Genomic DNA, 27,428 nt, shown 5'->3' on the forward strand with positions numbered 1-27,428 from the left:
CAGAACTATACAAATGAACTTGACAAGACTATACCTATTCCTTAACTAAATTTTAGCTAGAGTCATGCCCCGAGTTTAATGAAATGGTGTCAAAATGGAATTAGTAGTTGGAGTAGTTTTCTAAAAAGTGGGAACGTGTATAGCATAAATAGACTGAAAACCCAATCGCAGACAAGAAAAATAATCTCGACACCCCACCCCCTGCATTAACTGTGTAGTGCGCAATGAGACAGCTTCACTGCCTGGAGTCCCACATCACACTTCTCTTGCGCACAGACCGGTCAGTGTGTTTCTGTGTCACAACTTTTCTCTCTTGCTTCTTATCGTTTTCCTTATATGAAGTGGGATCTGGGTCAGCAATTGTCTGCAGCGTTACTTTGATCACGGTGAACAAGTAGGTTCGTAAATTTATTCTTTGCATACAAGTAAATGCCGTGTGTTCCTCCATGCATGTGTAACTTTCGCCAACATGGCATTTGTTCTTTTGCACCAATTTGGTATCTTGCTGAGTGCATTTTGACTTGAATGGTGTGATGTTGATGATGTAATATATTGTCCTTTTGCGTTTACAAGTTCTCTTGTTACCAAAGAGAAAATTTCAGGGATGAACCCTTGAATGACTTTTAATAAAATAAAAATAAAAAGAGCATAAATAGACAGTACTAGAGAAGCAGGGCTAGCAGTGTGATGAAATGAGAGATGTGATGATGGGCGAAGTGGCGTCCAGTGCAGCTGTGCCTCTTTAGGATTCCTGCTCCCTACCTCCTCTCGCTATTGCCAAACCGCTATCATTAGGTTTGGCAATTTACCGAACGGCCATTGTGGTGTGACCATGGCCCGTTAGTGTTTCCTTTTAACTGTCGTGAAACTAAGTCCATTCACTTGTAAAAGAGTGCGCCCATTGGCAGATAGTTGGCAGGTTGCACAGAGAGGCCATTCACCTCAGTAGGAAGGAGCTGAGAACTGCCTCGGAAATGCTCACCCCCTGCTTGAATATTTTAATGGGGAGACTTTGGATGCCTTCTGGGGTCCCTACATGCCCCTTTTTACAAGACCTGACTCCATCGCTCTCCAACTATGTCATGTAGAAGAGACTTTTTTTTTCTCGTCGAATCTGCCAATGCTGCAATTGGGAGTTTTGTTTTTCTCTAAATGAAGAGCACAGACTGGAATCTCAGGGGGCAGGTGGGTGAGTTCAGAGGGAGGAATTCACGGTGCCTCTTGATTATGTATGGATGAGAACCAAGTACTCTGGTTTAAACAAGGCTCATATATACAGACCCGAGGCACCTCTTTTATTTGGGATGCCATGCGGAACAAATTAAACCCTTTTTGAAGGAGGACATTACGACTTGTGATCAATATCCCTGTTATAAATAATGCTAGTAAAGAGGCCTTGACTGGATTTTAATGACCTTCTTTTCATGTGTGCATTCAATGTCTCTGCATGTCCGTTTGCTCGGGGCCCAGTCTAAGATATATTTAATGACTTCTTCTCATTCAAGACATGTTTGATACAATAAAGGCTAATGTTTCTTCTGGGATGTTGATCCTTCTCTGATTTGTTTGAATTTTAAAATTATTTCCCTTTTAACCCCTGGGTGACAGGATTTTTCACAAGCCTGGCCAAAAGGGTCATAACATTGTCATATAAAATTACTGTATATATTTACTTTCAACCCCTCAAATGTTCAGTGGCACCAGCCCTATGCACACCCCCTTTCTGTGCAAAAATTGTAAAAATACAACAATAGCAAAAGTAACTGCTGTATATTTATGCAATTGAAATAGGAATATTTATTATGTCATAATTACAGTATTATAACTTTTGAAGACTTTTGCATTTTGGGAGTCCAGGCTAAGCCAATCATCAATGTCGTTGAAAGGCTTGCAAATGTCATGAGTTGGCCGCTAGCGCCAGCCAGTGGTTTTGGGGTGTCAACACAAAAATTTCTATTGCGCCCCATTCACGAGTTGCCGGTGAAAGGATTAACACAACTCATGGGAAATGCATGATAAAACATTGGGGTTTCAATATATCAAAAATTGACTTGAAAAAATTGACTTGAAAAATTTTGAATGGCAGTAATGATATGGGCTAAATTGGACACCAATTAGAAGAGAGTTTGTCAAATATTTGTCAAATATTTATCACCCATGTTTAAAAATATTTTAACCATAATTTTGAAACACTTTGAAAAGCCCATTCAGTTTTGAAAATCTGTGATATACTGGTACGTTTTTCCTCTTCTCCTAACAGATCTCGTATTGAAGCTGGGTCTGTTGCCAGGTTTGAATTTTGTAAGTGTTGTTGATGCCATAAAGCAAAAAAAAAAAATACTGTAAAGAGGGGACGAAACAACTGAGTATTCCATGCAGTAACGTGAAAAAAATGTAAGCCAGGGACCCCGTAACCCAGGAGTCCACCGTATACATATACAGTATATTTATTTATATATATATATATATATATATATATATATATATATATATATATATATATATATATATATATATATAAGATAGAGAGAGAGAGAGAGAAACAAAAACCCAAAACATTTCCTATATATGAGAACAGCATAGTAAAAATGTAAGTTTTCAGAGAAAACTCTGAATGAAAAAATATAAATAAATACTGTATTTCTCCGAATATAAGTCAATCCCCCCTTTTTACTTCAATTTGGGTGAATTTTACAACAATGTGAGTAGAAGTCTACCCCTGACTTCAGCGGTTACATAGACACATGGTGTGTGTTGTAAAATGACAAAATTACAGTGCTTTTTGAGGCATTTCTACATGTGTATGGTTTAACATACTGAACTGTAGACATGTACTCGCGTTTTTCTAAAATTCACCCAAATCAAAGTAAAAAAAAAATGGGGGTCGACTTAGACGCAAGGTCGACTTGTACACAGAGAAATACGGTATACTGTATTCCTTTGCCTATAACGATTTCGATGTGCTTTTAAGGCCAGCTTCTTATTGTGCTTTTGGTTCCACTATCTGTATTTGTGGTGCTAGCCTTTCGATTCCGATTTTTCATTCTGCACTCTGAAAACAGTTGGGGTAAAAATAACCCAATTATGGATTAAAAAAAAATTACTTTTTAATTTATAAGTTTATGGGTATGTTTTTTTTATAGAAAGCAACCCAACAAATCACAGGCTATGCCTGGTAAGGCACAAATTCCTGTTGATTAATTTAACAATGCACTGGTAGTCTAGTGAGTAACATGAATGTAATGTGTTTGATTGAACAGTAAAAAGTAGGAAGTGGAAAAGTCTTTTTGCTTCAATGACTTTATATGTACATCACAGTCTCAATCAGTATAACACATTTAACATATCCCTCTTCGTTAACACATAAAAACAAATATATTTTGAATGTTTCAGAAACACAGATTTTGGCTTTAACCCAACCTTAACCAGAATGGTGACGTCATGTAAATGTAGTCATTGTCAGCAATATGCTAACTGTTGCTATGCTAACCAAGAACAAAAGTAGAATTTTAACACCAAACACTAAAAATAGCAATTATTATATATTCATGATATAATACAAAAAAATTAAAAGAGTAATTCTTGTTTTAGATCGTCAAACTGCAGTATTTAAACCTTGACGAAAATTTCATGTGTGAGTTAATTTCTCTGCATGTTCCAGGGTTCTTTTGCAGTATAAAAACAACTGAAAATGTATAACTTCACATTTTCTCTACTTCATATCGTATTCAACTGATTCCTGATAGAAGGATGAAATCTGACTCTTAAAGAAATGTATGCTGGCTGGTAAAAATATCAATGATGATTGACCAATTACTTTAATTCCCTAAATATAAGACACACCCTTAAATTTAGGGTCAAATTTGTGTAAGACTCACCAACAATGTCAAATTTATTGCAAAACAGAATAAATCTCATCTTTTGTGAACTCCGTATTTTTTGTGTTTATATCTGTATTTGTTGTGTGTTGTTGAACGTGTTTCAGATTTCCCATTTTGCCACTAAAAGCTTCACCACTTTAATGCACTCAAAGCTGATGATGTTTTTCCTTTTACCTGAAGTTGGGCAGCATTTGTTTTTCACGAAGTTTATGGTTGTTTGTGTCCTTGTATCTGTCAAAAAACTGCAATTACTAAACGAGTCAAATTGAATATTGTTCTCTAACCAGTGCACTCTTAATTGAATCAGCTGGAGGCATAATTTTTTTCCTCTCTGTTTTAGTTATATTCCTTTGTGTGAACAAGTGTGGACTCGGACAGTCGTTCAGTCTGTTTGCTTCTTTAACTGAAACTAATGCCGTAACAACCTCAGCTAACAGGAGCTGCTGTTAGCTGCAACAGTCACCTGATACTACCAGTCAACCTACATCCCCCTCCTCTAGCTCATCCCATTACGCTAATTATTATAAGTAAGAATAATGCAGATATAAAATCTGTGCATCTTGCACATCTGTGCAACAAAACTCAGCTTGTAGCTGACAGATCGCTCTTCCTCGAATGGTGGTTAGAAAAAAAAAATTGTTGCCATTTATAGAACGTACCCGTACTGTGGAAAAAAAGTGTGTTATATATTTGGGTAATTATGATAAGTTCAGTGTTAAATATTTTAAAATCATGAAAATGATTAATTCATATTTATGTATAAAAAAAACAGAAAGGCCCAAACTTCCCCCTTCCCAGCCATTTTGCCCTGCTCTTCCGGGGGCGCATGAGGCATTTCCAGGCCAGCCTCGAGATACAAGGCTCTACTTTCATAGACAGCTCCTCTGCAGCGGCGCACAATTGCCAGCATTTCGTAATTTTCACACAGGTGCAAGACTAAATGCGCAAGTTTGCCAACTTGGCAGGCCAGTCTGTGCCAAGATCGGTTTTCGTGTGCAGTGAGGGTGTGTTTTCGTTTTCTTTTGCCTAGCTGAGTAACAACTTGGTGGCAGGGAGTAACTCTGCAATTACACCTGCTCAGACCACATCATAATAATGGTGCAGCTGGTCTCGTGCAATTTTGGTGAATTTGGTCTTCGCGGTGTGGACTTGCGTGGTGGATGTCATGGGAGTGTTGGGCAAGTTACTTCAAAACTGTAATGCATGATTTACGACTTATTACTGTCATTTCAAATTAATTAGTTACATTACAATATTACTGTATCTGAAATGTAATGCATTACATTGCTATTGCATTACTTTTATATTACTCTCACCAAAGCTACTGAAAATCTGGATTTACCATCCTAAATGGAGCTCATTAGGCTTATTACACATCCAGTGGAAGGTTACCTTAAGCCTAAAAAAAGTATAAAGCATTTCATCTGTATTATCAAGCTTTAAAAACAAGAAAAATAATCTTTTTTTGCATTTTAATCCCTTTATTACTTAACGTCACAGCATAGTGATGCAAAGTTCATGCTTATGGCAGAAACAGTTAGTGTATTCCTCAATTTCAATGTTAGTATTCAAATTCTAAGGTCAGTTGGCTAGATTAGGGACGGACGTTTCAAAAATAAATGGTTTCAATGGTGCTAACGTTTGCAGCCAGCCTACATCATCGTTATTGTATTTAATGTACAATTTAATTTCATGTACAATAATGTAACATGAGTTTGTGTATGCTTCATCTCAATACACATGGCCCATAACTATTTATACTGTAGACTACTATTGATAAGAATTGCACAGTAAAATTTAGCGTTAGCTTACCTCGTCATTATTGCTAGTTACGACAGGGATCTTGCTGACAAGGTTTCGAAACGCTGGTGAATCCACTGTGGAAAGTGGCTGCAGATCTTCTACGTACGACATACTCCGCCACAAGTCTCCTAACCTCTTTAGGTGAAAGTGGCATCCCGAGCGAAAGAGCGCTAATTTTTCCTGTTTTGTCTTATCCCCACTCTCAATCCTCCGTGTGATTTCTTTTTGCTAACCTCACGTTACTATGGCACCGCTCTAAATGATTTGTCAATTTACTGGTGCGATTTGGCGAAATGGACAGCTCTTTAGGTGTTGCATACAAAATGCATCTAACTATTATATTCTTCTTGTTTTTATCTCTGACGAACTGAAAGTAATGGCCGCATGCCTATCTTGTCCATATTCAAGCTGTTGCCTGCTGCTGCCGCATTCATCTCTGTAAATACTTATCACAGCAAGTGAACATTTTCTCCCGGACATTTCCCCTCTGATCTTGCAGTGTTTTTGGCAAAAACCCCACTACTTTCAGGCTAAAAATGCATTGTAATGCATTGCGTTACACTCATTTGTACCGAGTAAAATATGACTATTTTTTTGCGTGTAATATATTACACTACCACATTACAGCAAAAAGTAATGCATTACAGTAATTACATTACTTCTGTAATCCATTACTTCCAACACTGATCATGGGTACAATATTTCATTCATAAACTGGTAATGGGCATGCATCAAACCTTCTTAGTGATTATCTTTGTACACACAGACTTGAATCCAAGATTTCAGCTACCATTTTCTTGTGACATGATCTCTTTTGAGCTTGTGCATACAGGTGTTTTAGGTGCGCTGTAGGTCCATCTATTTATCACAGGAGATAGTGGGTTATATTGTTTCCACACTTATTATAGCAATAGATTGACAAAACAAAGTTAAAAAAAAACAATACAGTAGTTAAAAAACAAGCTCTCCTGGTCACATTTTGTCGGTATTTGCCATATTTTGAAGTGCTCAAAGATGATGCTGCTGCATTTATTGTAATTTAGTGAGAATAGTATCCTTTTTTTTGGGCTGAACAATATCATCCAAAGTAAACATTTTATAGACGTGATATAGATGAGTTCACGAGAAGATTCATTACATTGTCAGTGGCAATTGGCGTTAGTTGCATCAAAATTTTAACCTTAGCACATTCACACAACTGACAATCTATAGAAATGTACTTCCCGAATAATTCATTTTAATGATTCTACTTTGCTTCTGTAAGGAACATTACAGCGTGACTGCATGTCTGTGTTTTTACTGGATATATAATTTATTTTAATGCTTCAAACAATAAGTCACAAATGTATTTACTTGACAGTGACATTTTAACAATACACACAAAATACATCTGCACACACGTTTTTAGATCTTGGTAGGACCCCAAACAATTTAGTGCCCATACCTATTTTAAAATAAAGATCATTTCAAGGGTCAAAGAAAAACAAATGTCAAAATATCACTTATGATAACTGCACTTCAGTTATCATAAGTGATATTTGTATACAGTAGGAAATTGTCCATTGTTACAGTGTTTGCCATCCATTGATCCATTGTTTGTACCACTTATCCAATAATGTTAATAAATAAAATTGTAGTTAGTTGTAGTTTGTGCATTATGAAACATTATAATCTGATAAGTAACAATTCCCTTTGTGCCATGGTAAACCATAAGTACAGTTGCCCTAAGGCATGGGTAATTTGAAAATTTGCCAGATTTCAATTATTGATTAAATGCATATCCCAAACATAATGGCTTTCTGCAAGTTATTTTTCCAAATTGTCTGTTTTATGTGTTATGAATCTGTTGCGATAGGACTCGGCAGTGGAGTTTGGGTGTATAGCATTTAGCTTAGACTAGCAATACTGCCCTTCTTATTTATGTTTCCTCCCAGGTTACAACACCTGACAGACCAGACAACGATCCATGGAGATCCCGCTGGTGGTGGGTCTTCATTCTACTCACCTGTCCTCTGAAGTTGCTATGACCGCATTTTCTTTTATTTGTGTTATTGTTTACTGCTGGTTGGCAAACAGATTTAAGTACGTTACCACCACCTAACTTGGACTGTAGATATTGCAGTTACCTTGCATAATAAGCTGTTCAACTGTACCTTTTTAACCGTGACGTCTGAAATAGTTTGGGACGAATGCAAAAACCATTACACCCCTAATACTAATATAATATATTTACATATCAACATTCAAGATATTACCGTTCATCCATCCATCCACATATGATCTTAACCGCTTCTTCTCACAAGGCTTGTGACCATGCTGGAGCCTATTTCAGCTGTTTTCTGGCAGCTGGTAGGGTACACCCTCACCTGTTTGCCAGCTAATTATCAGTCACACATAGATGAATAACCGTTCATATTCATACTCACACCTAAAAACAATTAAGAATGTTCAATTAACCTACCATGCATGAATGTTTATGGAACAAAAAGGAAAATGTGAGTAGAGCTTGCAAACTTCACTTAAGTCAGCCAGACACAGAATCAGAATTCCACAGAATTCCTGGAAGACCAAGCTTCTCATCCTATCTCCAAAGGAGACCCGTACACTATGACATTTTGGGTGCTTCTGGGATTTTGTTCTTTTGGTCATAATCCACAGCTTGTGACCATGTGACCATAGGTGAGGGTATCAACGTAGATCGACAGATAAATATAAAACTTCGCCTTTAGATCCAGCTCCTTCTTCAACACTACAGATCGATCCTGTTACAGTCTACCAGTTTCAGCCAATTCACGCTCTCTCCCACATATGTCAGACCATTGTTCAGTATCCTTCCTTAACTGTGCGTGCTCTTGGTTCAAGTCTCTGAATGTAAAAGTACAATCTGGCCAGTCAGGGACCCAGCACGCAGTTCCTCCGCCTTGGACCAAAATGGTGAGTGGAGGAGGTGTTGAACCATGCCATTTTGCCAAGAACACTGAGCAGCCATCACCACATTGCTGGATCCTCAGCTGTTTCTCCCAAATGCTCCTTAATCCCAAGTTGGTACCCCAAGAACGCTATGTGACCCCGAAACGAGTGAGCCTGTTTTAGTCATCTGTTCCCTTCTGTTCACTCATCAACCCTGAACATTTGTATCCAAACAGGCTGAGGAAGTCTTAACCATTAATCACCTGACCTGACCTTTGCGCCCTGGCTTAGTTGTGGTGACCTGCTGTATGAGGGTGGTAATCACTGGACTATGCCTCTTTACTGACATTTTCAGAGGAGTTCAGTAAAGTCTTGGATGGAGCCATGGTGACGTGATCTGGGCATGCCCCAGAGGGAGGTGGCCCCTGGGACGACCCCGGAGAGTCTATAATCTCTCGGCTGATCTGGAAACCTCTAGGAATCCACTTGAAGGAGTTGTACGAAGTGACTGTGTAGAGGAAAGTCAAGGTTTCTCTGCTGAAGCTGACCCCCACGATCCAACTCCGGATAACTCAAACTTAGATGGCACCCACACCATCTGGTGCACTCTGGGGCAAACGCCGGCAGCATTTGCAGGGAGTTAGTGGAACAGCTTAGCTCGAAGAGGACAATACTTCTAAAACTGTCTTCTGCTTGAGCAGTGGATGGGTGCGCCTTGGATGTGAGCACACACCAAACCCTTCCAGTCACAATGCACTTGCCAGGCAAACACCATGAGACTATTCAGTTTGATAACTTCAATCATTCTAAAATACTCCTGAATTTAGACCTTCCCTGGTCGGGCTGCAACAATCCCCATAACAACTGGGAGACAGGAGTCACTCTTTGCTCGGGACCAGCCGTCATCTCATTTGTGTCTGAGGGGCATCTATCGTGGAACCCAGCATGATCTTAGCAACTCAGTCAGACATCTCAGTAGTACCGCATGAGAACCACAATCTTCAGCTGGTCTTCAGAAAGTCCCGGCGCACATCCCGCCCGACAATGGACAAGTATCAATGGCCCAATGGAAAACGGCCCAAGTATCAACCCTATGACTTTACCATCGACTTGCTATCTGATACAACACTTCTAAAGGGCCAGCCTGTATGTGTTATCCGCTTCCGTTCTCCAGACCATGGAGAAATATATTAACGACTCCCTGGCACCTAGAATCATCCATTCTACCTCCTCCCCTACTGGGGCTTTTTTTTTTTTGAGAGAGAGAGAGAGGAATAAGGAAACCACTCTCATTATTGAGGTCTAGATGACATTACAATAAAAAATTGGTACCCTCTTCCCCTGATGACTGCAAATTCCCCCAAGATGCCTTATTCTTCAAAAAGCTCGACCTTGGGAATGCTTGCCATCTGGTACAGCTGGAGAGATCTGCCGAAAGGCCTTGTACATAGCTGGTCTCACCACCACATCAAACTGGTGATCAGTGGTTGGCGGGGTCAAGGGAAAAGAAGCTTGCAGGAACAAGCTACCATGCAACCAGCGCAATTTCAAACAAATGCACACATTTCTGTTCATCTTTCTTCGTCCATGCTTATTATTCCGCACAGCTAACAAGGAATCAAAATTTAGCATTGACATTTTCAAATCGGAACAATTTCGGTAGAAACGGAAATGTAGCCTACTTGATTCTTTATGCCCAACCCTGTCCATTGTCGGGCGGTCACTGTAAAGGCAAAGTGATTGACAGATAAACAAGTGGCAGGATCATATGAAACTACTAAGACCTCATAGGCTGGCTCTTGGCACACTTCTTCCTTATGGCCATGCGATAACCAACGGGGTGCCCACGGGCACTTGGTAGCCCCCGAGTATCACATGAGTGCTGCAGACCTGTAAGACCTGCAAATCGTTTACAAGTCATAGAACATTGGCGATTTTCTAGGAATTTAACTTATGATTATACATGTATTACATTTACCATATTTTCCGCACTATAAGGTGCACCGGATGATAAGGCGCACCCTCAGTTAATGACATATTTTAAAACTTTTTCCAAATATCAGGCACACCGGATTATAAGGCGCACCTTCAATTAATGGCGTGTTTTAAAACTTTTTCAATCACAACATTGTAATACTCAAAGTAATAACAATAATAACTCAAATAATAACTCTAAACTCCCAATAGCATAATAACTCAATGTCAATATGACCAAACTTGTTCAACTATAAACACACAAAAGAAACAGGTAAAGCTTACTTTATCAGTTCATTCTCCATCTACGAATCCCAATCTCAATATTGATCCATATATAAGGCGCACCTGATTATAAGGAGCACCTCTGTTTTTAAAAAAAATAAGGCTTTTTGTGTTAGGTTCTTGTCTACTGTTCATCCTGGGGTCAGCACAGGCAAGTTCATTGTTAAAAGCGGGCTTGTTTAGCACAAGCTGTTTTCAAAGTGCTATACAAATAAAGTTGGGTTGAGAGAATTTTTTATGAATTTCTTTTTGACCCTTAATAATGACTGCCACTAAGTTCTAACAAAAATAATTGTAATTTTTCATCTAAAATAAATGCTTAGTTTTGATCCCATTGTAATATCATTATTGAGATGAGAATTTGTTTCCGCTTTGGCCAGCCCACTTTCACACTTATGTTTTGCCATGTCTTTGTCATAGTACCTGACTTTCCAGTTATTTACTGTACCGTACATTACAGACTATAAGGCACAACTGTCTTCTTTGAGCCCTGTGGCTTAGAGTCCACATTGGCGTACCTGCATTTTTTTTTTTTTTTTTTTTTAACTTGACACCACAGGGCAACCAACCTGTAAAGCAAATGCTCGTGAGGTTTCAAGTTATGGAACAACTATGAAATAGAACTGAAAAGATGTGAATCAATGACTGCATTCAAAAAGAGTTTAAAAAATATGGGATTAAAAACATAAAAAGTTGCATTAACAAAAGTTAATGCCACACGTGTAAATTTGATGTAGATCATTATATATGGGTGGCTCGGTGGCACAGTGAATAGCACGTCCGCCTCACAGTTAAAGGGACCTGAGTTCAAATCCACGTCACTCCGGCCACTCTGGTTTGCATGTTCTCCCTGAGCCTGCAAGTTCTCTCTCCGGGCACTCCGGCTTCCTCCCACACTCCAAAAACATGTGTGGCAGGTGTATTGGACATACTACTGCCTACTGTCGGAAGTCAGCTGGAATAGACACCAGCAAGTCTGCGACCTTTGTGAGGATAAGCGGCTATCGAAAATGGATGAAAATTATGTGCAATGTGTTTATAGTTTAAATAAAATAAACAATCAAACAAAGGGAGACAGAAGAAGACACTATCAAAATATTGATTTTGAATTTAAACTGATATTTTGCTATGCAATATTCTGTTAGTGTTATGTTAAAAATATGTTGGTGTAAATATGAAGACATGTTCAGTGTGTTGAAGGCAGGATGTTGCTGTTAAGACAACAGTTATAAAAAAGGTATTTAAAAAAATAAAAAAAACCTAATCCTAACCCTAATCCAAAACTCCAGATACCGTCTTTCTGCATACATTTCTGATGTTACGACCTGCGGCTTATAGTCCGGTGCGGCTTTTTTTGTGACAATGTTTTTTTTTTGCTCAATTTTTGTTGATGAAGCTTATGTACTGGTACGGCTTGTAGTCCGAAATTTACGGTAATTACCGGTACTTGTTTATTATAATGCCATTTCAAGAATTGCGTATGTTCAGTAAAGTGTTTTGAGGTACACCTCCTACGACTCCTTTCTTCTGCAACACAGTCATTTAATTTTTTTGCTGCTCACCTAGTAACATGACGTTGATGCCCTCTGGAGTTCATATGTCCCAAAACAGATAGAAACAAAACAAGTAAACAACCTTAAATAAACACAAACATGTCTTACCAGACTCTGTAACTAAATTGGCGAGACCCTGTTCCTCTAACGCAGCAGGCCCTTTGATGCGTCTCAAATTCAGATGACTATCAGTTGAGTAGCTTATACTTTTCTTTGTATATTATCTGAATTTTCATCATCACTATCTTACCTATATTTGATACAAAATAAATAAAACACAAAGAGCCTTCATTTTTTGTATAGTTCAAAGTTTACATCCCACATTCCCCATCAGGCACTGAGCCCAAGTCTGTGAATACGGTTGTTAAATCACAAAGGGCGCCATTGGTGGACCCCTTTTTAACATTTTAAAGCCAGAGCTATAAATCATTGGTTTGGGCTTTTGAGTTGAAATAACCATGACGAAATTCCTGCTGGCAGTGAAACTGAACTAATTCAGTGGATGTACCGGGAAGTGGCAAAAAATCCTGATTAATAGATATCAACTTTTACCACTCTGTTGTTGAGATTGAAAGCCATCTCTTTGGCTTCTGCAGGTGGTTCCACAGCCCCCCACAGAGGACTGGATGCAGTTGTAATTATGGACAGATTAAGATGGGGGTCATGGGCCCTCTATCCTTATGGCCTTGTGCTGGTCATGTGTATACTTGTGTGTCTGTCCCAGCCACCCCCTATCAAACCTGAAGACTGCGATCGAAAGGAGCATCCGGTCGTGTCCAATCAAGGTAAAGGCTTCATGAGTAAAATTAGTAAAAGTGTTTTTTTTGCGCCCAGTTTTTGATTAAAATTTGGCATTAAACCTTTCACTGCTATTGTAACATTTTGTGGAAGCGTCTTGTTCAACAAAAGCTGTTTGTCATTTCCTAACCAAGTCAATTAAAGTTTAATTGTATAGTCCTGAATCACTACAATATCAAAGGGCTTCTCAGGTGAAGAGAAATCACAGATAGCATCACACAGAACATCACAATTACACAACGGCATCCCCTGAACAAAGCTCCCTGAAGAGGAAGGAAAAACTCAAAAAACCCATTTAGGGAAAATAAGAAACCTTTAAGAAGGGAGGAGCCATCTTCCAGGCTTATCTGGTTGCGTTCAACAGGTTCAACTTCAAATTAGCAGGACCAATCAGTGCAAGAATCAAGAAAAACCTCCAAGTCAAACACAAAACAGCTCTGTTTGCGTGAATGTGAATGAACATACTAGGCTACATATAACATTCCAAAATTGTGCTTGCAATGGGGGAGCAACTGTATTTTCGTCCATTATCAATATGCCAGGTGTCCTGCTGCTTTAAACCAAATGTGAGTATAGCAATATGTTTTTTTCTTTTCATTTTATCATAGGCCTGAAGAAATGGATGTCTGAATTCTCACACCCAGAAGTAAACGATTTCTCTCAGTTGGCCTTGGACTTGAGCAGAAAGCAGCTTATTGTGGGAGCGAGGTGCAAGTAATAATATCTCACACAGCAAAAAAACAACAGAAAAATAATCATTTGTTTTATGGTGTCTTTTATAGAAACTTCCTCTTTAGGCTTAGTTTGAGAAATGCCTCCCTCATACAGGTAACACTCATAGCCTTGTGCTTTCCCAATGTGCTATACTTTGTGCTGTCAGGTTTTAAATGTTCCGGAAGCAGTATTTTATTTTTTATTTTTTCCTTTTTTGGTTATGATTTTTTTTTGGTCTCAGGCAACAGAATGGACGCCTGATGAAGAGACAAGGCATTCTTGCAAAAGCAAGGGCAAGTCAGAGGTAGGTCTTAAAGTGCCCCTTCACAATGTTGTCTTTCATACTGGCTGTCATGCTTGTATGTAGGAGGAGTGTCAAAACTACATACGAGTTTTGTTGCTCAGCGGGAGGACACTTGTCACGTGTGGGACCAATGCTTTCACTCCTGTCTGTACAACCAGGCAGGTTGGTGCTAGCTTCTTCAGACTCCATTCAGTCTTCATACACACTGTGTAATCCTTTACTAATTGCTGTCAGATTGATAACATCAGTCAGGTGTTGGACACCGTCAACGGTGTGGCACGATGTCCCTATGACCCCCGGCACAACTCCACAGCCATGCTTTCGGAGAAGGGCGAACTATATGCCGCCACGGTGATCGACTTCTCTGGACGTGACCCTGTCATCTACAGGAGCCTGGGCAACATGCACCCACTGCGCACAGCTCAGTACAACTCGAAATGGCTCAATGGTAAAAAAAAAAAAAAAGAAAAAAGAAGAAGACACACACTGTCTATCAGCCTTCCCTTGATATCATTGTTTACGTTTTGATCAATTCACTCCCTTTAGAGCCTCAATTTGTGTCTGCTTATGACATTGGCCAATTCGCCTACTTCTTCCTGAGGGAAACTGCTGTTGAAAATGATTGTGGAAAGACGGTGTTCTCCCGTGTGGCCCGAGTCTGTAAAAATGACATGGGTGGTCGCTTCCTTTTGGAGGACACCTGGACTACCTTTATGAAGGCACGACTCAACTGCTCACGCTCAGGAGAAATCCCCTTTCATTACAATGAACTACAGAGCACCTTCTACGTGCCAGAGCAGGACTTGATCTATGGCATTTTCACTACTAATGTGTGAGTGATCTTTGACACTCCTCTACCTAAAGTTTTAGTTTTGATATACAGGGTCTCATCTCTCGTTGTCTTTTAAAGTAATTGCACCTCCGACTTTGAGGAATAACTTATATTGTTAAGACTTGAGTCTGTATTTTCAGATGTTATGCAGAGCTTGGGTAATGCAAACCAAAGTCAGCGTAACACACTTGTTAGAACTACCAGTTGCTTTAAAGAAATGTTGTTTTTTTTCCAAAACCTTGCAGTCTAATTATAATTAACCACTCCCAGAAACAGCATGTCCGCGACTGCTGTTTGTGCCTTCAACCTGACTGCCGTCACTCAAGCTTTTAATGGACCTTTCCGCTACCAGGAAACCCCCCGCACTGCTTGGCTCACAGCTCCAAACCCCATACCAAATTTTCAGGTTAAGCCCGTGAGGATGTCCATGGATTTAAGCAGGCAGTTTTTTTTTTTCTGGTGTGCAACATAAAGCTTTTTTTTCCTTTCTTCTATTTTTTTACCCCGAATTGTCAGTGTGGCACGCTGGATGAAGGCGGCACTGGTGGGAACCTGACTGAACGCAACCTCCAGGATGCTCAGCGGCTTTTTCTGATGCATGATGTGGTGCAGCCGGTGACAGTCAATCCTCTGCTCACCCAGGACAACGTACGCTTCTCTAAACTGGTGGTGGACATTGTGCAGGGCCGCGATGCCCTTTACCACGTCATGTACATCGGCACCGGTAACTGAGGCATGACACTGACTGCAAATTAAATCTAGACAATATGAAAGTCTTGACTCTTTTCCCTTGGCCAATCAGAATATGGCACCATCTTGAAGACTCTTGCCACAAAAAATTCAAACCTTCATGGCTGCTACCTGGAGGAGCTCAGGATCCTTCCTGATGAACAAATTGGGTCAATCAAGAGCCTCCAGATCCTCCACAATGACAGATCTTTGTTTGTGGGGCTCGATGACAGACTGGTGAAAATCCCATTACGACGATGCTCTGGACATTCAACTGCGCGGTATGGAAATGTTTATTAAAAAATTCCTGTATGTGTCGAATAGAATTTTGAATATTGATTCACCGATTGTTCTAATTAGACACTGCCTCGAATCCCGGGACCCATATTGTGGCTGGGATCTCAAACAGCAGCGTTGTACAACCATTGAAGAGATCGCTGACATAAACCAGTGGATCCAGAACATCACCCAGTGCCCAGTAAATCTTGTACTGTACTCACATTTTATGTGTCTCTTTCCTTCTCGCACAAGCGCACATACAAAGTACATACATCTATTCCTCCTCAAGGTGAGGAATCTGAGACAGGATGGTGGATTTGGCCCATGGGCATCATGGCAACCATGCAACCACAATGATGGCGAGGGTTCTATCAGCAGTTGCATCTGCCGGTCCCGCTTGTGTGACAGACCTGTGGCCCGATGCGGTGGGGTCAACTGTAAGGGCCCAAATATTCAGGTTGCCAACTGCTCCAGGTAAGCTTCAAGTGCTGAAGGGACTGACAGCATTAGTCTATGGGACAAATGGCTCTAGTAATATGACAGAATCTGACAGCGACTGTTACAGAGCCACCTTTCTACCAAGTGCCAGAAGTTAAGCTACAGTCACATGCTGGTTTCAAACTTGTCAAATAAAGGATGACTGAAAATGTTTGAACCCGTATCAAATGTATCTGTTTGCCTGCTAGCTGAGAACATGAGCGGTAAATCTTGCACCACATTAAAGTTTGTCAAGCCAGGCCCATGACTTCAGTACACTATGTTATGCATCAGTGATTTCTTTCACTGATGCGTACCTGCATACCAGTTATGTGCACCCCTGCCCATGTGACAGCATTTTCAGTCAACAGTAAATATAAAATGTGTTTTTAAAAGAATTCATTGTACTGGAAAAATAATTCAGTTGTCAGATTAACTATAAACAAACTATTATATTTTACTGCTCAAAATGGCTATAGTGGATCACGAAGCCATTAAACTGTTTATTTTCCATCTCCTTCCCAGGAATGGTGGCTGGACTCCTTGGTCTTCATGGGGCCACTGTAGCAGCAGTTGTGGTGTTGGTTTTGAAGTGAGGCAGCGGTCCTGCAACAACCCCTCACCTCGTTACGGAGGTCGGATCTGTGTTGGTCAAGGTCAAGAGGAGAGGTGAGAAGAAATGAGGGGAAATTGGAATTACAGAAAAATACAGTAAAGGTTTTGACGTTCAAAGAAAAAAAACATGTTAAAAGGCACATTGCATATGAGCAGTGCTCATTTTACCTTTGAAAACGATTGAATCCCCGGGACTCGCAATACAGTGCTAAAAAATTATGGGTCCCGAAAGAAATGGTTGGAGTCCCAAAAATTGCGCAACAAAATCAACAAAGTAAGCACAAGGTTGAAACTGCATTTACAAGACGCGAGCAAAAAGCAACAAGAAATGTTAAAAAATGTCAAAGTAAATTTATGTAAATGGCCCACAAACTTGATGATCGGGATTTTTTTTTCATCCTGAAGGTAGACCTTTTGAGAACCACTGCACCATCCAGAGCAGGAGTGTCAAACTAGCTTAGGCTTGCATGGGCCGCATGGAGGAAAAACTATTCCCAAGGGCCAGACCAATAAAATCAAAGTATACATTTATATAACTTTAAAACAAAAACTTCAAATGTATTATTCATATTTTTAAACTGATGTAAGTACATCACTATTAATCATAAAATATTAACATTACAAATTATAATTAACATGAAATATTTTATTTTTTCGTTTTTCATTTATTAAAATTTTCAGCTCATTTTTGTACTTCACAAAATTATCTCGTAGGCCAATTTAAACCCATTTGCAGGCCAGTCCTATTTGACACCCCTGATTCAGTTGCTATATCTGTCAACTAAGACAAGCTCAATGCTGCGTTGTCAAATTTATCATCTACGCAGAGCAAAAAAAAGACCGTAAGCAGCATTATGTTTTATGCAACTACACGTTAAAAAAATTACGATATTAATAACCATGCGCGCATTGTTTATGTGGAGTTAATACAGTAGCAATGAGCAAAGCTTGTACAGCAAATGATTAGCTAACTTAGCATGAACTTAAGATAGACTTGTGATTCCCAGCTAGATAGGACTTCGTGTACCTCCCTCATCCCTCACTTCTCTATCCCTGCTGCGGGCCGATAACTTTCTGATATCCATCTCATAGTTGCACTTTAAGTCAATTCAAAATCATTTATAACACATTGTTGTCGCTAAACTTACCAACTTCTTGCAGTGATTTTCTCTCCTGCTAATCCCCCTCTTGCTCCCACGTAACAAACATGAATAAATTACAATATTAATTAGCCATGTGTGCATATTTTATGTCAAGTGAATACAGTAGTAGACTTAATATACTAAGTAGTATGTGGCATGTGTGGTTTGAATTGAATTTGTTTTTATTGGTGACGTTTTTAACCAAGCACTGCAGATCAGTACTCTAGTGTAGCATGTGCCGTGGTGCCATTTTTCTGCTGACGTGCCTGGTTATGAAAGAAGTCAAACAAAGCTTCAAGATAAAACCCATTTTATCAAGTAATGTATAAAACAAACAGCATTGGGACGATTTTATTTTGAAGATTTTTCCTGCAACCATGTTCGTGACAACGATCTAATTGTCATCCACTTGATCGTTATCCCACAAGTAGGCTCACTGCGATGGATGCGTGTATGTAAACAAATATGTGTTCTTTTTTTTTCTCAGTTAACATTATTTTTGTTATTGTTTGTTATTTTCAAAACAAAAATGGCTGACAAATGTTAATCCAATTTGAAGTCGTCAAGTTTTGTTGAATAATGAAGTAGATGGACAATAATTAATGTTTTGAGGTAAAAAAAATGACATCCCTCAGACACATTTCAATTTGAAAGTACCCCGGCAGAAAGTTTGTGTCAGGGACCTGGGGACGGAGGCAAACAGGAGCACTGGGTGAAACATAAAAAATATTGACTAAGAATTGTGTATTTTCAGGTTGTGCAATAAAAAAAAAACATGCCCATTACCAGTGATGTGGACTGCATGGGGGCCCTGGTCACAATGCAATGTTGAATGTGGAGGAGGGGTACACGCCAGGACCAGAAGCTGTGAGAATGGAAGCACTTGTCCTGGATGCGCTGTGGTACTGTGCTGCTTGTGCACTGAATCAATTGATTATCACATTGAATGACCTGTGAACAGTGAAACTATCAATTATGTTGTTTAGGAGTATAAGACTTGTAACCTAGATGCCTGCCCTGAGGTTCGTCGCAACACTCCGTGGACTCCCTGGATGCCAATTAACATCAGTCAAGATGGATCACGCAAAGAGCAGAGATACAGATACATGTGCCGAGCATTGCTAAGTGATGTTCAGGAACTTCAGTTGGGAAAGAAGAAAATAGAGACCAGGTTTTGTCCGAACGACGGTTCTGGAACCTGCCAGACTGACTGTAGGAGATGACGCCACTAGGCATTTATCGGGTACTTTGAGAAGTACTTGGTCTGAGCCATTTTCTCTGTCTTACTTCCAGCTCTGGTTGATGACTCAGTAAAATCAGGTGGTCCGACTTTGTCACAGTTCAAAGATACATACTGGGGATCTTGGGAAGCATGGTCCACCTGTTCCCAACAATGTTCGAGAGGCTTTCGAACCCGGAGACGTGGTTGCTTAACAGTAGAGGGCAGGACCAATCCAAGTGCCTGCATAGGTTCCCCGGTGGATTATCAAGATTGTAACATGCAACCATGCCCAGGTAGAATGTCTGGTACAGTTCAGTATATTGTGCCAGATTTTGTGGAGATTAAAAATAACTCTGCCACCTTACACTACTGTGCTTTTTTTTCAGTGGGAGGAGCCTGGTCATGTTGGTCTTCATGGTCCCAATGTACTGTAAGCTGTGGGAGTGGCCATTTTCAGCGGACACGGTCATGTAACAACCCACCTCCTGCCAATGGAGGTGGGATCTGCATTGGTCTACACACTGAAGAGGCACTTTGCAATACACATGCTTGTGAAGGTACATCATTTATCAAGTCGCTTCGGTGTGGCTATAGCTAATACAGTATATACTGCTCGATCATGACATGCAAAGTGCAGTAGATTCATTTACTTTTTTGTTTAAGACGTTTACCCATACAGTGTTCCCTCCCTACTTTGTGCTTCATCTTTTGAAAGAAACAAACAAAAAAAAGCTGTGTTGCAGAAAGACATTCTGTGAAGGTTTCCTGCATGCCAAACTGATTAGTTGACTGTAATCGCACATGCCACGGGCTCTCCTCGGCTGTCGACTGATAGTGAAGCCTGTAGTTGACTAGACATGATAACGATGAGACAGAGTTTACACTCGAAATACAACATTAATTACAACAGCATTTTGTTCTTTCCCTGCGCTGTATTGCTCTGGCCGCATGTGTGAGGTGAAGACTCCCTTCTGGAAGCACAGCCAACAGCTTGGACAACACTTCCCTCATTGGTTGGTGGCGCACCAGGAGCCAATCATGTGTCTTGTAGGAGAAGACATTAGCTATCTGAAGAATTGCCTGGCCAGTCGTGTTCAAGCTGTTGACCGTTGAGGACAGTGGAGCATTCTCTCAGTGAAGCTCACACACGAGTAAGAACCGTGGCAGAAGCAGAGCAGTGAGCATGAAAGAAAGTGTTGGGAAGATGTTACAATTTGTAATAAATTGGGATTTTCAACTCTGATTTCCGGTTATCATGTTTGGTCAGCTATGGGCTCCACTCAAGGTCGACATCTGAGGGCCCTTTACTCTGAGGGCAACCCCGGTCTTCTGTGTTCCCTGACTACAGGATGGAAACAGAAAGGGGTAAAAGTAGGGGTCACTGTATAAGGGTGAATAATAAAAAATTTAAATTAATATGTATACTGGAGTAATCTTCATCAAATATGTAAAGTATTTACATATTTACATAACTATTTACATAGTTATTACATAACTCCTCTAAAACGAAACCTGCATGTGCAAAAAAATTTACCCATTGTGGAAAAAAATGGATGCATTGAAGCCTCTCCCTCTTTTTTACATCCTCATGCAAGGAAAAATCCCTTGGTTGCATAAAACGAAATGTTTTTGCGTTGCACTGAAATTCACTATGGCGAAAATAAGCCTGCATGAAACGTCTAGCTTAATTTAGACTTGATGCGCCGGCACGCATTTTGCTGCAATTAGGTGGCTGTAAATTGACTCTACAGCAGTGGTCCCCAACCTTTTCATCACCGCTCATATCCGCTCTAAAAAAACACATCATCCTTGTCATTACGCCTCAGATTTGTGGTGATGTTGATTATGGCGATGTTGCGATATTGATTTATATTGTGGACCGGCAGGGGGGGGCTGGTTGCTTTAAAAACCACATCACAAAGGTATGGACGGGGTATGGTATGGACTTTTTGTCCACTTTCTTTTTAATCGCGAGAGGAGAGGGGAGGGGGCGAGCTTGCTGTGCACTTCACGGTGGATCCGGAAAAAAGAGCATTGCTGAGAACTTTCACTTTTCTGGGATGTGACAGAGCCAATATTTTCACCGGCAGCACCTTTATTCTTTGCGGCAATACTCGCCTGCCAAAAAGTAAAAGTTTCAATGTCGCAATCGAGTGGCCGAGATCGTGCTAGATATTGTGCTGTCAATGCTGCGCTATCGTTAGCTTAGCACAGTAACTACGGTTCAACATCTGTTAAGTGAAGCAAACACTGCACATACCAATTGTCCCAAGTTCTCGCTTCCGCCTTTCGACAAGCCAGGTGAGGGCTCTTGCTTGGCTCTGTTTCGTATTGAAAGCTCAGCTGGCCGTGTTGGATCGCCCCCGGTGACCGCAAAGCGGACGCCATGATTCATTCCTGCCCTCTGCGTGAGCCGTTGAATGTTCCCGAAGTTGATTGGCTGTGGCGACTCGAAATGCGGAAAAAGTAAATCAAAAATAACTTCACTCGAAAGGCGCTTCTCGTGACCGCGCTCGTGTTCTGGATCGCCATTTGCGTTGCTCCATTCGCGTCCATCGCGTCGCCCCAGGTGCATTCGCGCCCAGTCACGCGAACTCCATTGACTTACAATACAAAACGCTCCGCTTGTTCGCCTTGTTCGCGTTCGGTGCACGCGTACCATTAAACTAAATCATCTCCAAAACATTATTTCGCGTGCAGCCCACTCGGCCCGGTACCAGTTGATCCGGTCCACGGACCGGGGGTTGGGGACCACTGCTCTACAGCATACAAACAACACTATAACAGAGGTAGAGAATCCTAGTCGATTTTAACGACCAAAACAGGACAAGACAGGATAAAAGTAATAAAGATGAAAGATGGCTGAAGCAAAGTGAAATTCATTATGCAAGAAATTGAAGTATGAAAAAGAATGCTAATTGTAGATTTTTTTTAACTTCAGTCAGAAGTGCACAACACGTTTTTTTGTTTTTTTTATGTTTATGTTTGAGACATAGATTTATTTTAGTGAAAAGTCCCCTGTTGTGAAAAATTTCTGGCCGCAAATGATTTTTTGTCGAGAAGTTCTACTGTATATATAGTATACTTTTCACTATAATTCTGGTAGCCACATACACAGTCAGGAAAAATCCAGGGGGGAGGCGGTCCTAATTTGCAGATTTCACCTTTTGTGGGGGGTTTTCAGTCTCCTTTAACTGCGAAAAACGTGGTACAATTCACACAATTGTTGAAAATCTCGTTACTCACTTGGCCTCATTTAAAACAATCTGGGAGTGGGTTCTGTAGTGTAAATTTGAGCTGCTGTTTGTCTCCATGTGGGCCCTTTGTTTGACTGATGACCAGTTCAAGGTATAGGGAAGGGAGGGAGGGTTGGTTGGTTGGATGGATGGATGAACTTTTTTACGTTGGCCGTCGACAGGGTTGTGGCTGGCTGCGATGTGCGATTAAACTGGTCTAATAGCCAGCAACCTTTCAGGAAAATACATACATTTTCCCAAATTTCATAATCACCAGGATGTTACTGTATGAGTTGTAAATAGTTTGTTTTTTTTTCCCCTACTGGTCATCAGGTTGGAGTGTGTGGTCAGACTGGGGTGACTGTGATGAAGAGGGCCTGCAGTATCGCTCTCACTCCTGCAGTGAAAACCAGGAAGTTAATTTGTGCCAGGGTAACATAAGCCAGGCTAGACCATGCCAGACACACGAGGTGGCAGGTAAATGTGATTTGACAGTTAGATGGTCTAGATGCCTTCAGCGGTCAAACATTGTTATACCTTTAAACAGCCCGGAACTTTAAAGAATCACTGATCTTGTGCTTTGTTTTTTTGTTTGTTTTTGTTTTTGTTTTTCTCCACTGGAGAAGTTCTATTGCATGATGCTGGTCAACTCGAGATATGTTTGAATTTTAAAACCACATTACCTAAATGAACGAATGGCAGCCGAAAAACAGTAATCCACCCCAGGTTCAAACTGTTGCCTTTTACATTCAGTTTCCTAAATATTATTTTAACATTTGCTGCGATTGGCCGGCAACCAGTCCAGGCTGCATCCAGCCTTACACCCAAAATCAGCTTGGGTGAGGATAAGCATAATCACAACAGCAAGCACTATAGAAAATGGATGGGGATGTATTTTAACATTGTATGGTATCTGTCGTTTACTTGAAAGAAATAATTGAACCTTTTATAATATTGTGATGTGTCTGACCCTATTTAATTTCGACTTCATTTTCATTTCAGTCATTTTACCTGAGCAGGAGGATAACAATTGTGGGGGTAAGTGACTTAAAAGATGGTCTTTCAATTCCTCTATATTATTATTCTCATTAGCTCACCGCCAATCTTCTCCCTGACAGCTTTCACATTGTTCCAACTAGTTGCTGTAGGCATGGCCAGTTTTTTTGCAGCTGTCCTCTTTTCGGCTCTGGCTGTCGCCTATTGTCACCATCTGAGTCGACCCTCCACAGAGTCAGCGGTCATCCACCCCAGCACGCACAACCACCTCACCTTCAACAAGCATGACAATGCCACATCCAAGAATGAAAAGTACATTCCCATGGAGGTTATGGTAAGTCATGGTCGAATCTTTTTGTTTTTTCAATCTTCCACGAGCGGGTTGATATGCTGGTAATTTCACCTGAAACCAACCCTTCAGATGTTACACAAGAACAATCTTCATGTGAACGATGACACCGGCCGCCACTTCCCTTCCCCCACCCCTTCCAGCAACATGTTCACCACCACCTACTACCCTCCCAGCCTGAGCAAGTATGACTTTCCGCCCGAAGCACCATGTAGGGCTTATGTGCACAGCTAGCAGCACATAGCCTCAAAGTGAATCACCAAAATCCCCCAGGTACTCATGGACGCTAAAATACCCAAATTACCGTTTGGCATTTTATAGCACTCTTTGCCAACAGTTCAACCAAGCATCATGTTTTTGTTTGGTAACAGCAATCAAAATCATCCAAAAGAAAAAAAATGCTAAGGTTGCTAAGCAAGCACAATATTTCTGTTATTGATGTTTTTTTAATTTTTTTTCTTATTTAAAAGTAAATAAAATACGTACAAACGTTTGACTGTTTTGGACATTGCAGGCCCACTGTCTCATTTTTTGCAAAGTCAGCAAGGACAAAACAGCATTATAGAAGACAACGGAATGAGGTTATTGGAATGAGGATGAAAAGAACACAGGGTTATTCTTACTAATGATGCGGAATGAATGATTTGTTTACAGACAAGATATGCTTTTTGTTTTTCACGCATTTGACATCACCTAGAAGACTCCTGGAGAAAACTTTCTGATATATATGTGAAAAAAAAATATATATACAGCGACCCTGGCTTACGCTTTTTTTCATGTTGTGATGTGGAATACTGAGTTTTTTCGTCCCCTCTTTACAGTGTTTTCCCGGCTGTAGTGACCCTAGGGGTTTGGCTGTATTTTTGTCTCCATCTGCAGGCGTTTTTAGGTCATTGCACTTATTTTCTGTTGCGGTCGAACTGCCTCCATGCAACTGCTATTGGTTGGAGTCTCCTCACGGAGATGCTGGTCTGCTATTGGTTGGCCTCACTCATTTCAAAATGGCGCAATGGTAAAGCTTTGTTCTATCGTGAGTGGTTACAAAACGTATTTATCGTGTATTTTATTGCTTATATCAAACTTGAATGGGTTAGCCATGAGTTCGAAGATTAATAGTGATGTTAAAGAGAGAAATAAGAAGATGATTTATATGGAAACGAGGAGATAATTAAGAAATACAAAGCTGACCTACCCTTAATAGGGAATATGGGCATAGCAAGCACCACTCATAGGTAAATAAATCTTTTCTTTATTTTTTATTTATGATGTTTTTTGATTGTATACATATATATATATATATATATATATATATATATATATATATATATATATATATATATATACTTAGCACTTACTATACTATATTTTGGTACCAATTTTTAATATGTATGTACAATTTTTATGTTTCACCTGGGGTTCTAAATGCATTAGTTATTTAACATAGGTTTGGATTGCCCGCCATACGATGAATTCGCCTTACGACCCCAACCGCTGAATGGATTCATCTCGTAACGCGGGGGCCCACTGTGTATGTGTGTATATATATATATATATATATATATATATATATATATATATATATATATATATATATATATATATATATATATTTGTGCAGAGCATAATAATACATTGCAATACGAAGTGACGCAATTCACGTATTGAAATACGACATTCAGTTTCCAATATATTGTGTATCAGTTTTGAAATGCTGTTTTCAATGTTTTTTTAATCATATGCTCCGGAGTGGCTTTCACTGTATTTGATAAATTATAAGAATAAATCTCTCCTTACCTTTTGTTGGGGTTTTTTACGTGATGTCACATCTGTTTCGTTTATGGTTGAAGACCACAGTCATCAGTATCCTGTGCTAGAACTTGTGTCAAAGTGCTACCTGTGTATTCCTGCCACATCAGTGCCATCTGAAGGAGTATTCACATCTGCTGAGGACATATTAACACAGTCAAGGACATGCTTGTAATAAAAAAATGTGGACATGCTGGGGTTTTTTTAAAAAGAATGTTTTATGTGTGCTCATAGATGTGTGTGGCTTCTGAAAAAGAATAAATCAAATGTGTCTATTCTAACAATTTCCTTCTGTTTTTCCAGTCATTCCAGTATTGCGATACGCCTTTGCTGTATCATAATATATTGCAATACACTTTTAAGGCACAATACCCAGCACTATATAAAGTATATATATATATATATATATATATATATATATATATATATATATATATATATATATATATATATATTCGGACTATAAGCCACGACTTTTTCCTCATGATTTGAGCCTTGCGGCTTATAGTCCAGTGCGGCTCATCTGTTGTTTTTTATTATTTTTTTTTTTATTGCGAGCCCCGAGCAAGCAAATGTGTGTATCTGTTCGAGGTTTCAATTTATGGGAAAACTATAAAATAGAATTAAAAACTGAATGATTTATGTGCAATGTGTCTTTAATGTTCACTAAACTAATCTATCAAACATAGGGAGATAAAAAAAAAGCTGCTCTTGAAGTATTGATTTTGATTTTGAACTGCTATTTAACTAACAGTATTTTGTTAGTGTTGAAAATATCCATCCATCCATTTTCTATAAATATGTTGGGACCATGTTCCGTCTGTTAAAGAGAGGATGTTGCTGTTGGCAGACAGTTACAAAAAATAAATAAATAAAAAAAATATAAACTTCCATGTACCATCTATATGCAGAAAAATCTCATTTTATTACCTGTGACTTATAATTCAATGCGGCTTATCTGTGATAAAAATCTTTTTTTGCTCATATTTTGATGCTGTGACTTGTATACTGGTAATCCGGAAAATACGTTGTTACGTATACTGTACGTGTTTCTTTCTCTGTGTATGTATATATATATATATATATATATATATATATATATATATATATATATATATATATATATATATATATATATATATATATATATATATATATATATATATACTGTAAAAGGATTCTACAGTTAAATGGCTTCAATGCCTTCTCAAAACATAAATGTTGACATTAAATGTTAATGTTGGCATTAAATACTGCATATTTTTGAATAATGAACTGCTCAAAATTATGAAACTTGTTGTCCAGTTAAACAGTTGATGAATTGTCAGAACCTTTGCCTCACAGCCAGAACCTTTTATGTTGCCCTCCCTGGATCCTAATTTCCTACCCTTACTCAGCCTAACCGAGATGTCCCTTATCATGGAGGATAAGTCATTTGAATGGTAAAAATATTTGGAAAAAGTGCCTTTATGCGATCTTTAACAAATATGCATCAAGAATTCAGTCTTGGTGAACAGTAGCAA

At 39.5% G+C, this 27,428-nt stretch overlaps 1 protein-coding gene across 4 annotated transcripts; it reads left to right on the top strand.

Moving 5' to 3' along the window:
• Positions 1-273: 273 nt before the first annotated feature.
• Positions 274-26,200, top strand: LOC148426906 (semaphorin-5B-like). 4 transcript variants are annotated; one of them, XM_088407292.1, is made up of 24 exons: positions 274-394; positions 7,619-7,668; positions 13,003-13,191; positions 13,813-13,912; positions 13,987-14,032; positions 14,160-14,222; positions 14,286-14,384; positions 14,457-14,670; positions 14,769-15,054; positions 15,325-15,460; positions 15,571-15,778; positions 15,857-16,064; positions 16,144-16,270; positions 16,352-16,536; positions 17,065-17,208; positions 19,051-19,198; positions 19,283-19,508; positions 19,590-19,811; positions 19,905-20,075; positions 23,088-23,231; positions 23,757-23,792; positions 23,873-24,084; positions 24,172-24,284; positions 25,947-26,200. In XM_088407292.1, exons 3-24 carry the CDS (start codon positions 13,047-13,049, stop codon positions 26,023-26,025), a joined length of 3,312 nt encoding a protein of 1,103 aa, XP_088263418.1. In that variant the 5' UTR covers positions 274-394; positions 7,619-7,668; positions 13,003-13,046; the 3' UTR covers positions 26,026-26,200. The 4 variants fall into 4 exon arrangements, with proteins under 4 accessions (XP_088263418.1, XP_088263420.1, XP_088263421.1 ...); XM_088407294.1 differs by having other exon boundaries at positions 15,331-15,460; XM_088407295.1 differs by having other exon boundaries at positions 275-394; positions 16,144-16,261.
• Positions 26,201-27,428: the final 1,228 nt, after the last annotated feature.

The sequence above is a fragment of the Hippichthys cyanospilos genome, chromosome 2 (genome assembly GCF_059441005.1).
Source record: "Hippichthys cyanospilos isolate Australia breed blue-spotted pipefish chromosome 2, RoL_Hcya_1.0, whole genome shotgun sequence".
Lineage (NCBI taxonomy): Eukaryota > Metazoa > Chordata > Actinopteri > Syngnathiformes > Syngnathidae > Hippichthys > Hippichthys cyanospilos.

Bases quoted from the DNA above. Each gene is read 5' to 3' on its own strand.
- LOC148426906 (XM_088407292.1), top strand. From the start codon at position 13,047: ATGGACAGATTAAGATGGGGGTCATGGGCCCTCTATCCTTATGGCCTT. The intron at 16,537-17,064 runs GTAAGCTTCAAG...TCTCCTTCCCAG, and splicing joins CAGGTTGCCAACTGCTCCAG to GAATGGTGGCTGGACTCCTT. The intron at 19,509-19,589 runs GTAGGAGATGAC...TCTTACTTCCAG, and splicing joins TGGAACCTGCCAGACTGACT to CTCTGGTTGATGACTCAGTA.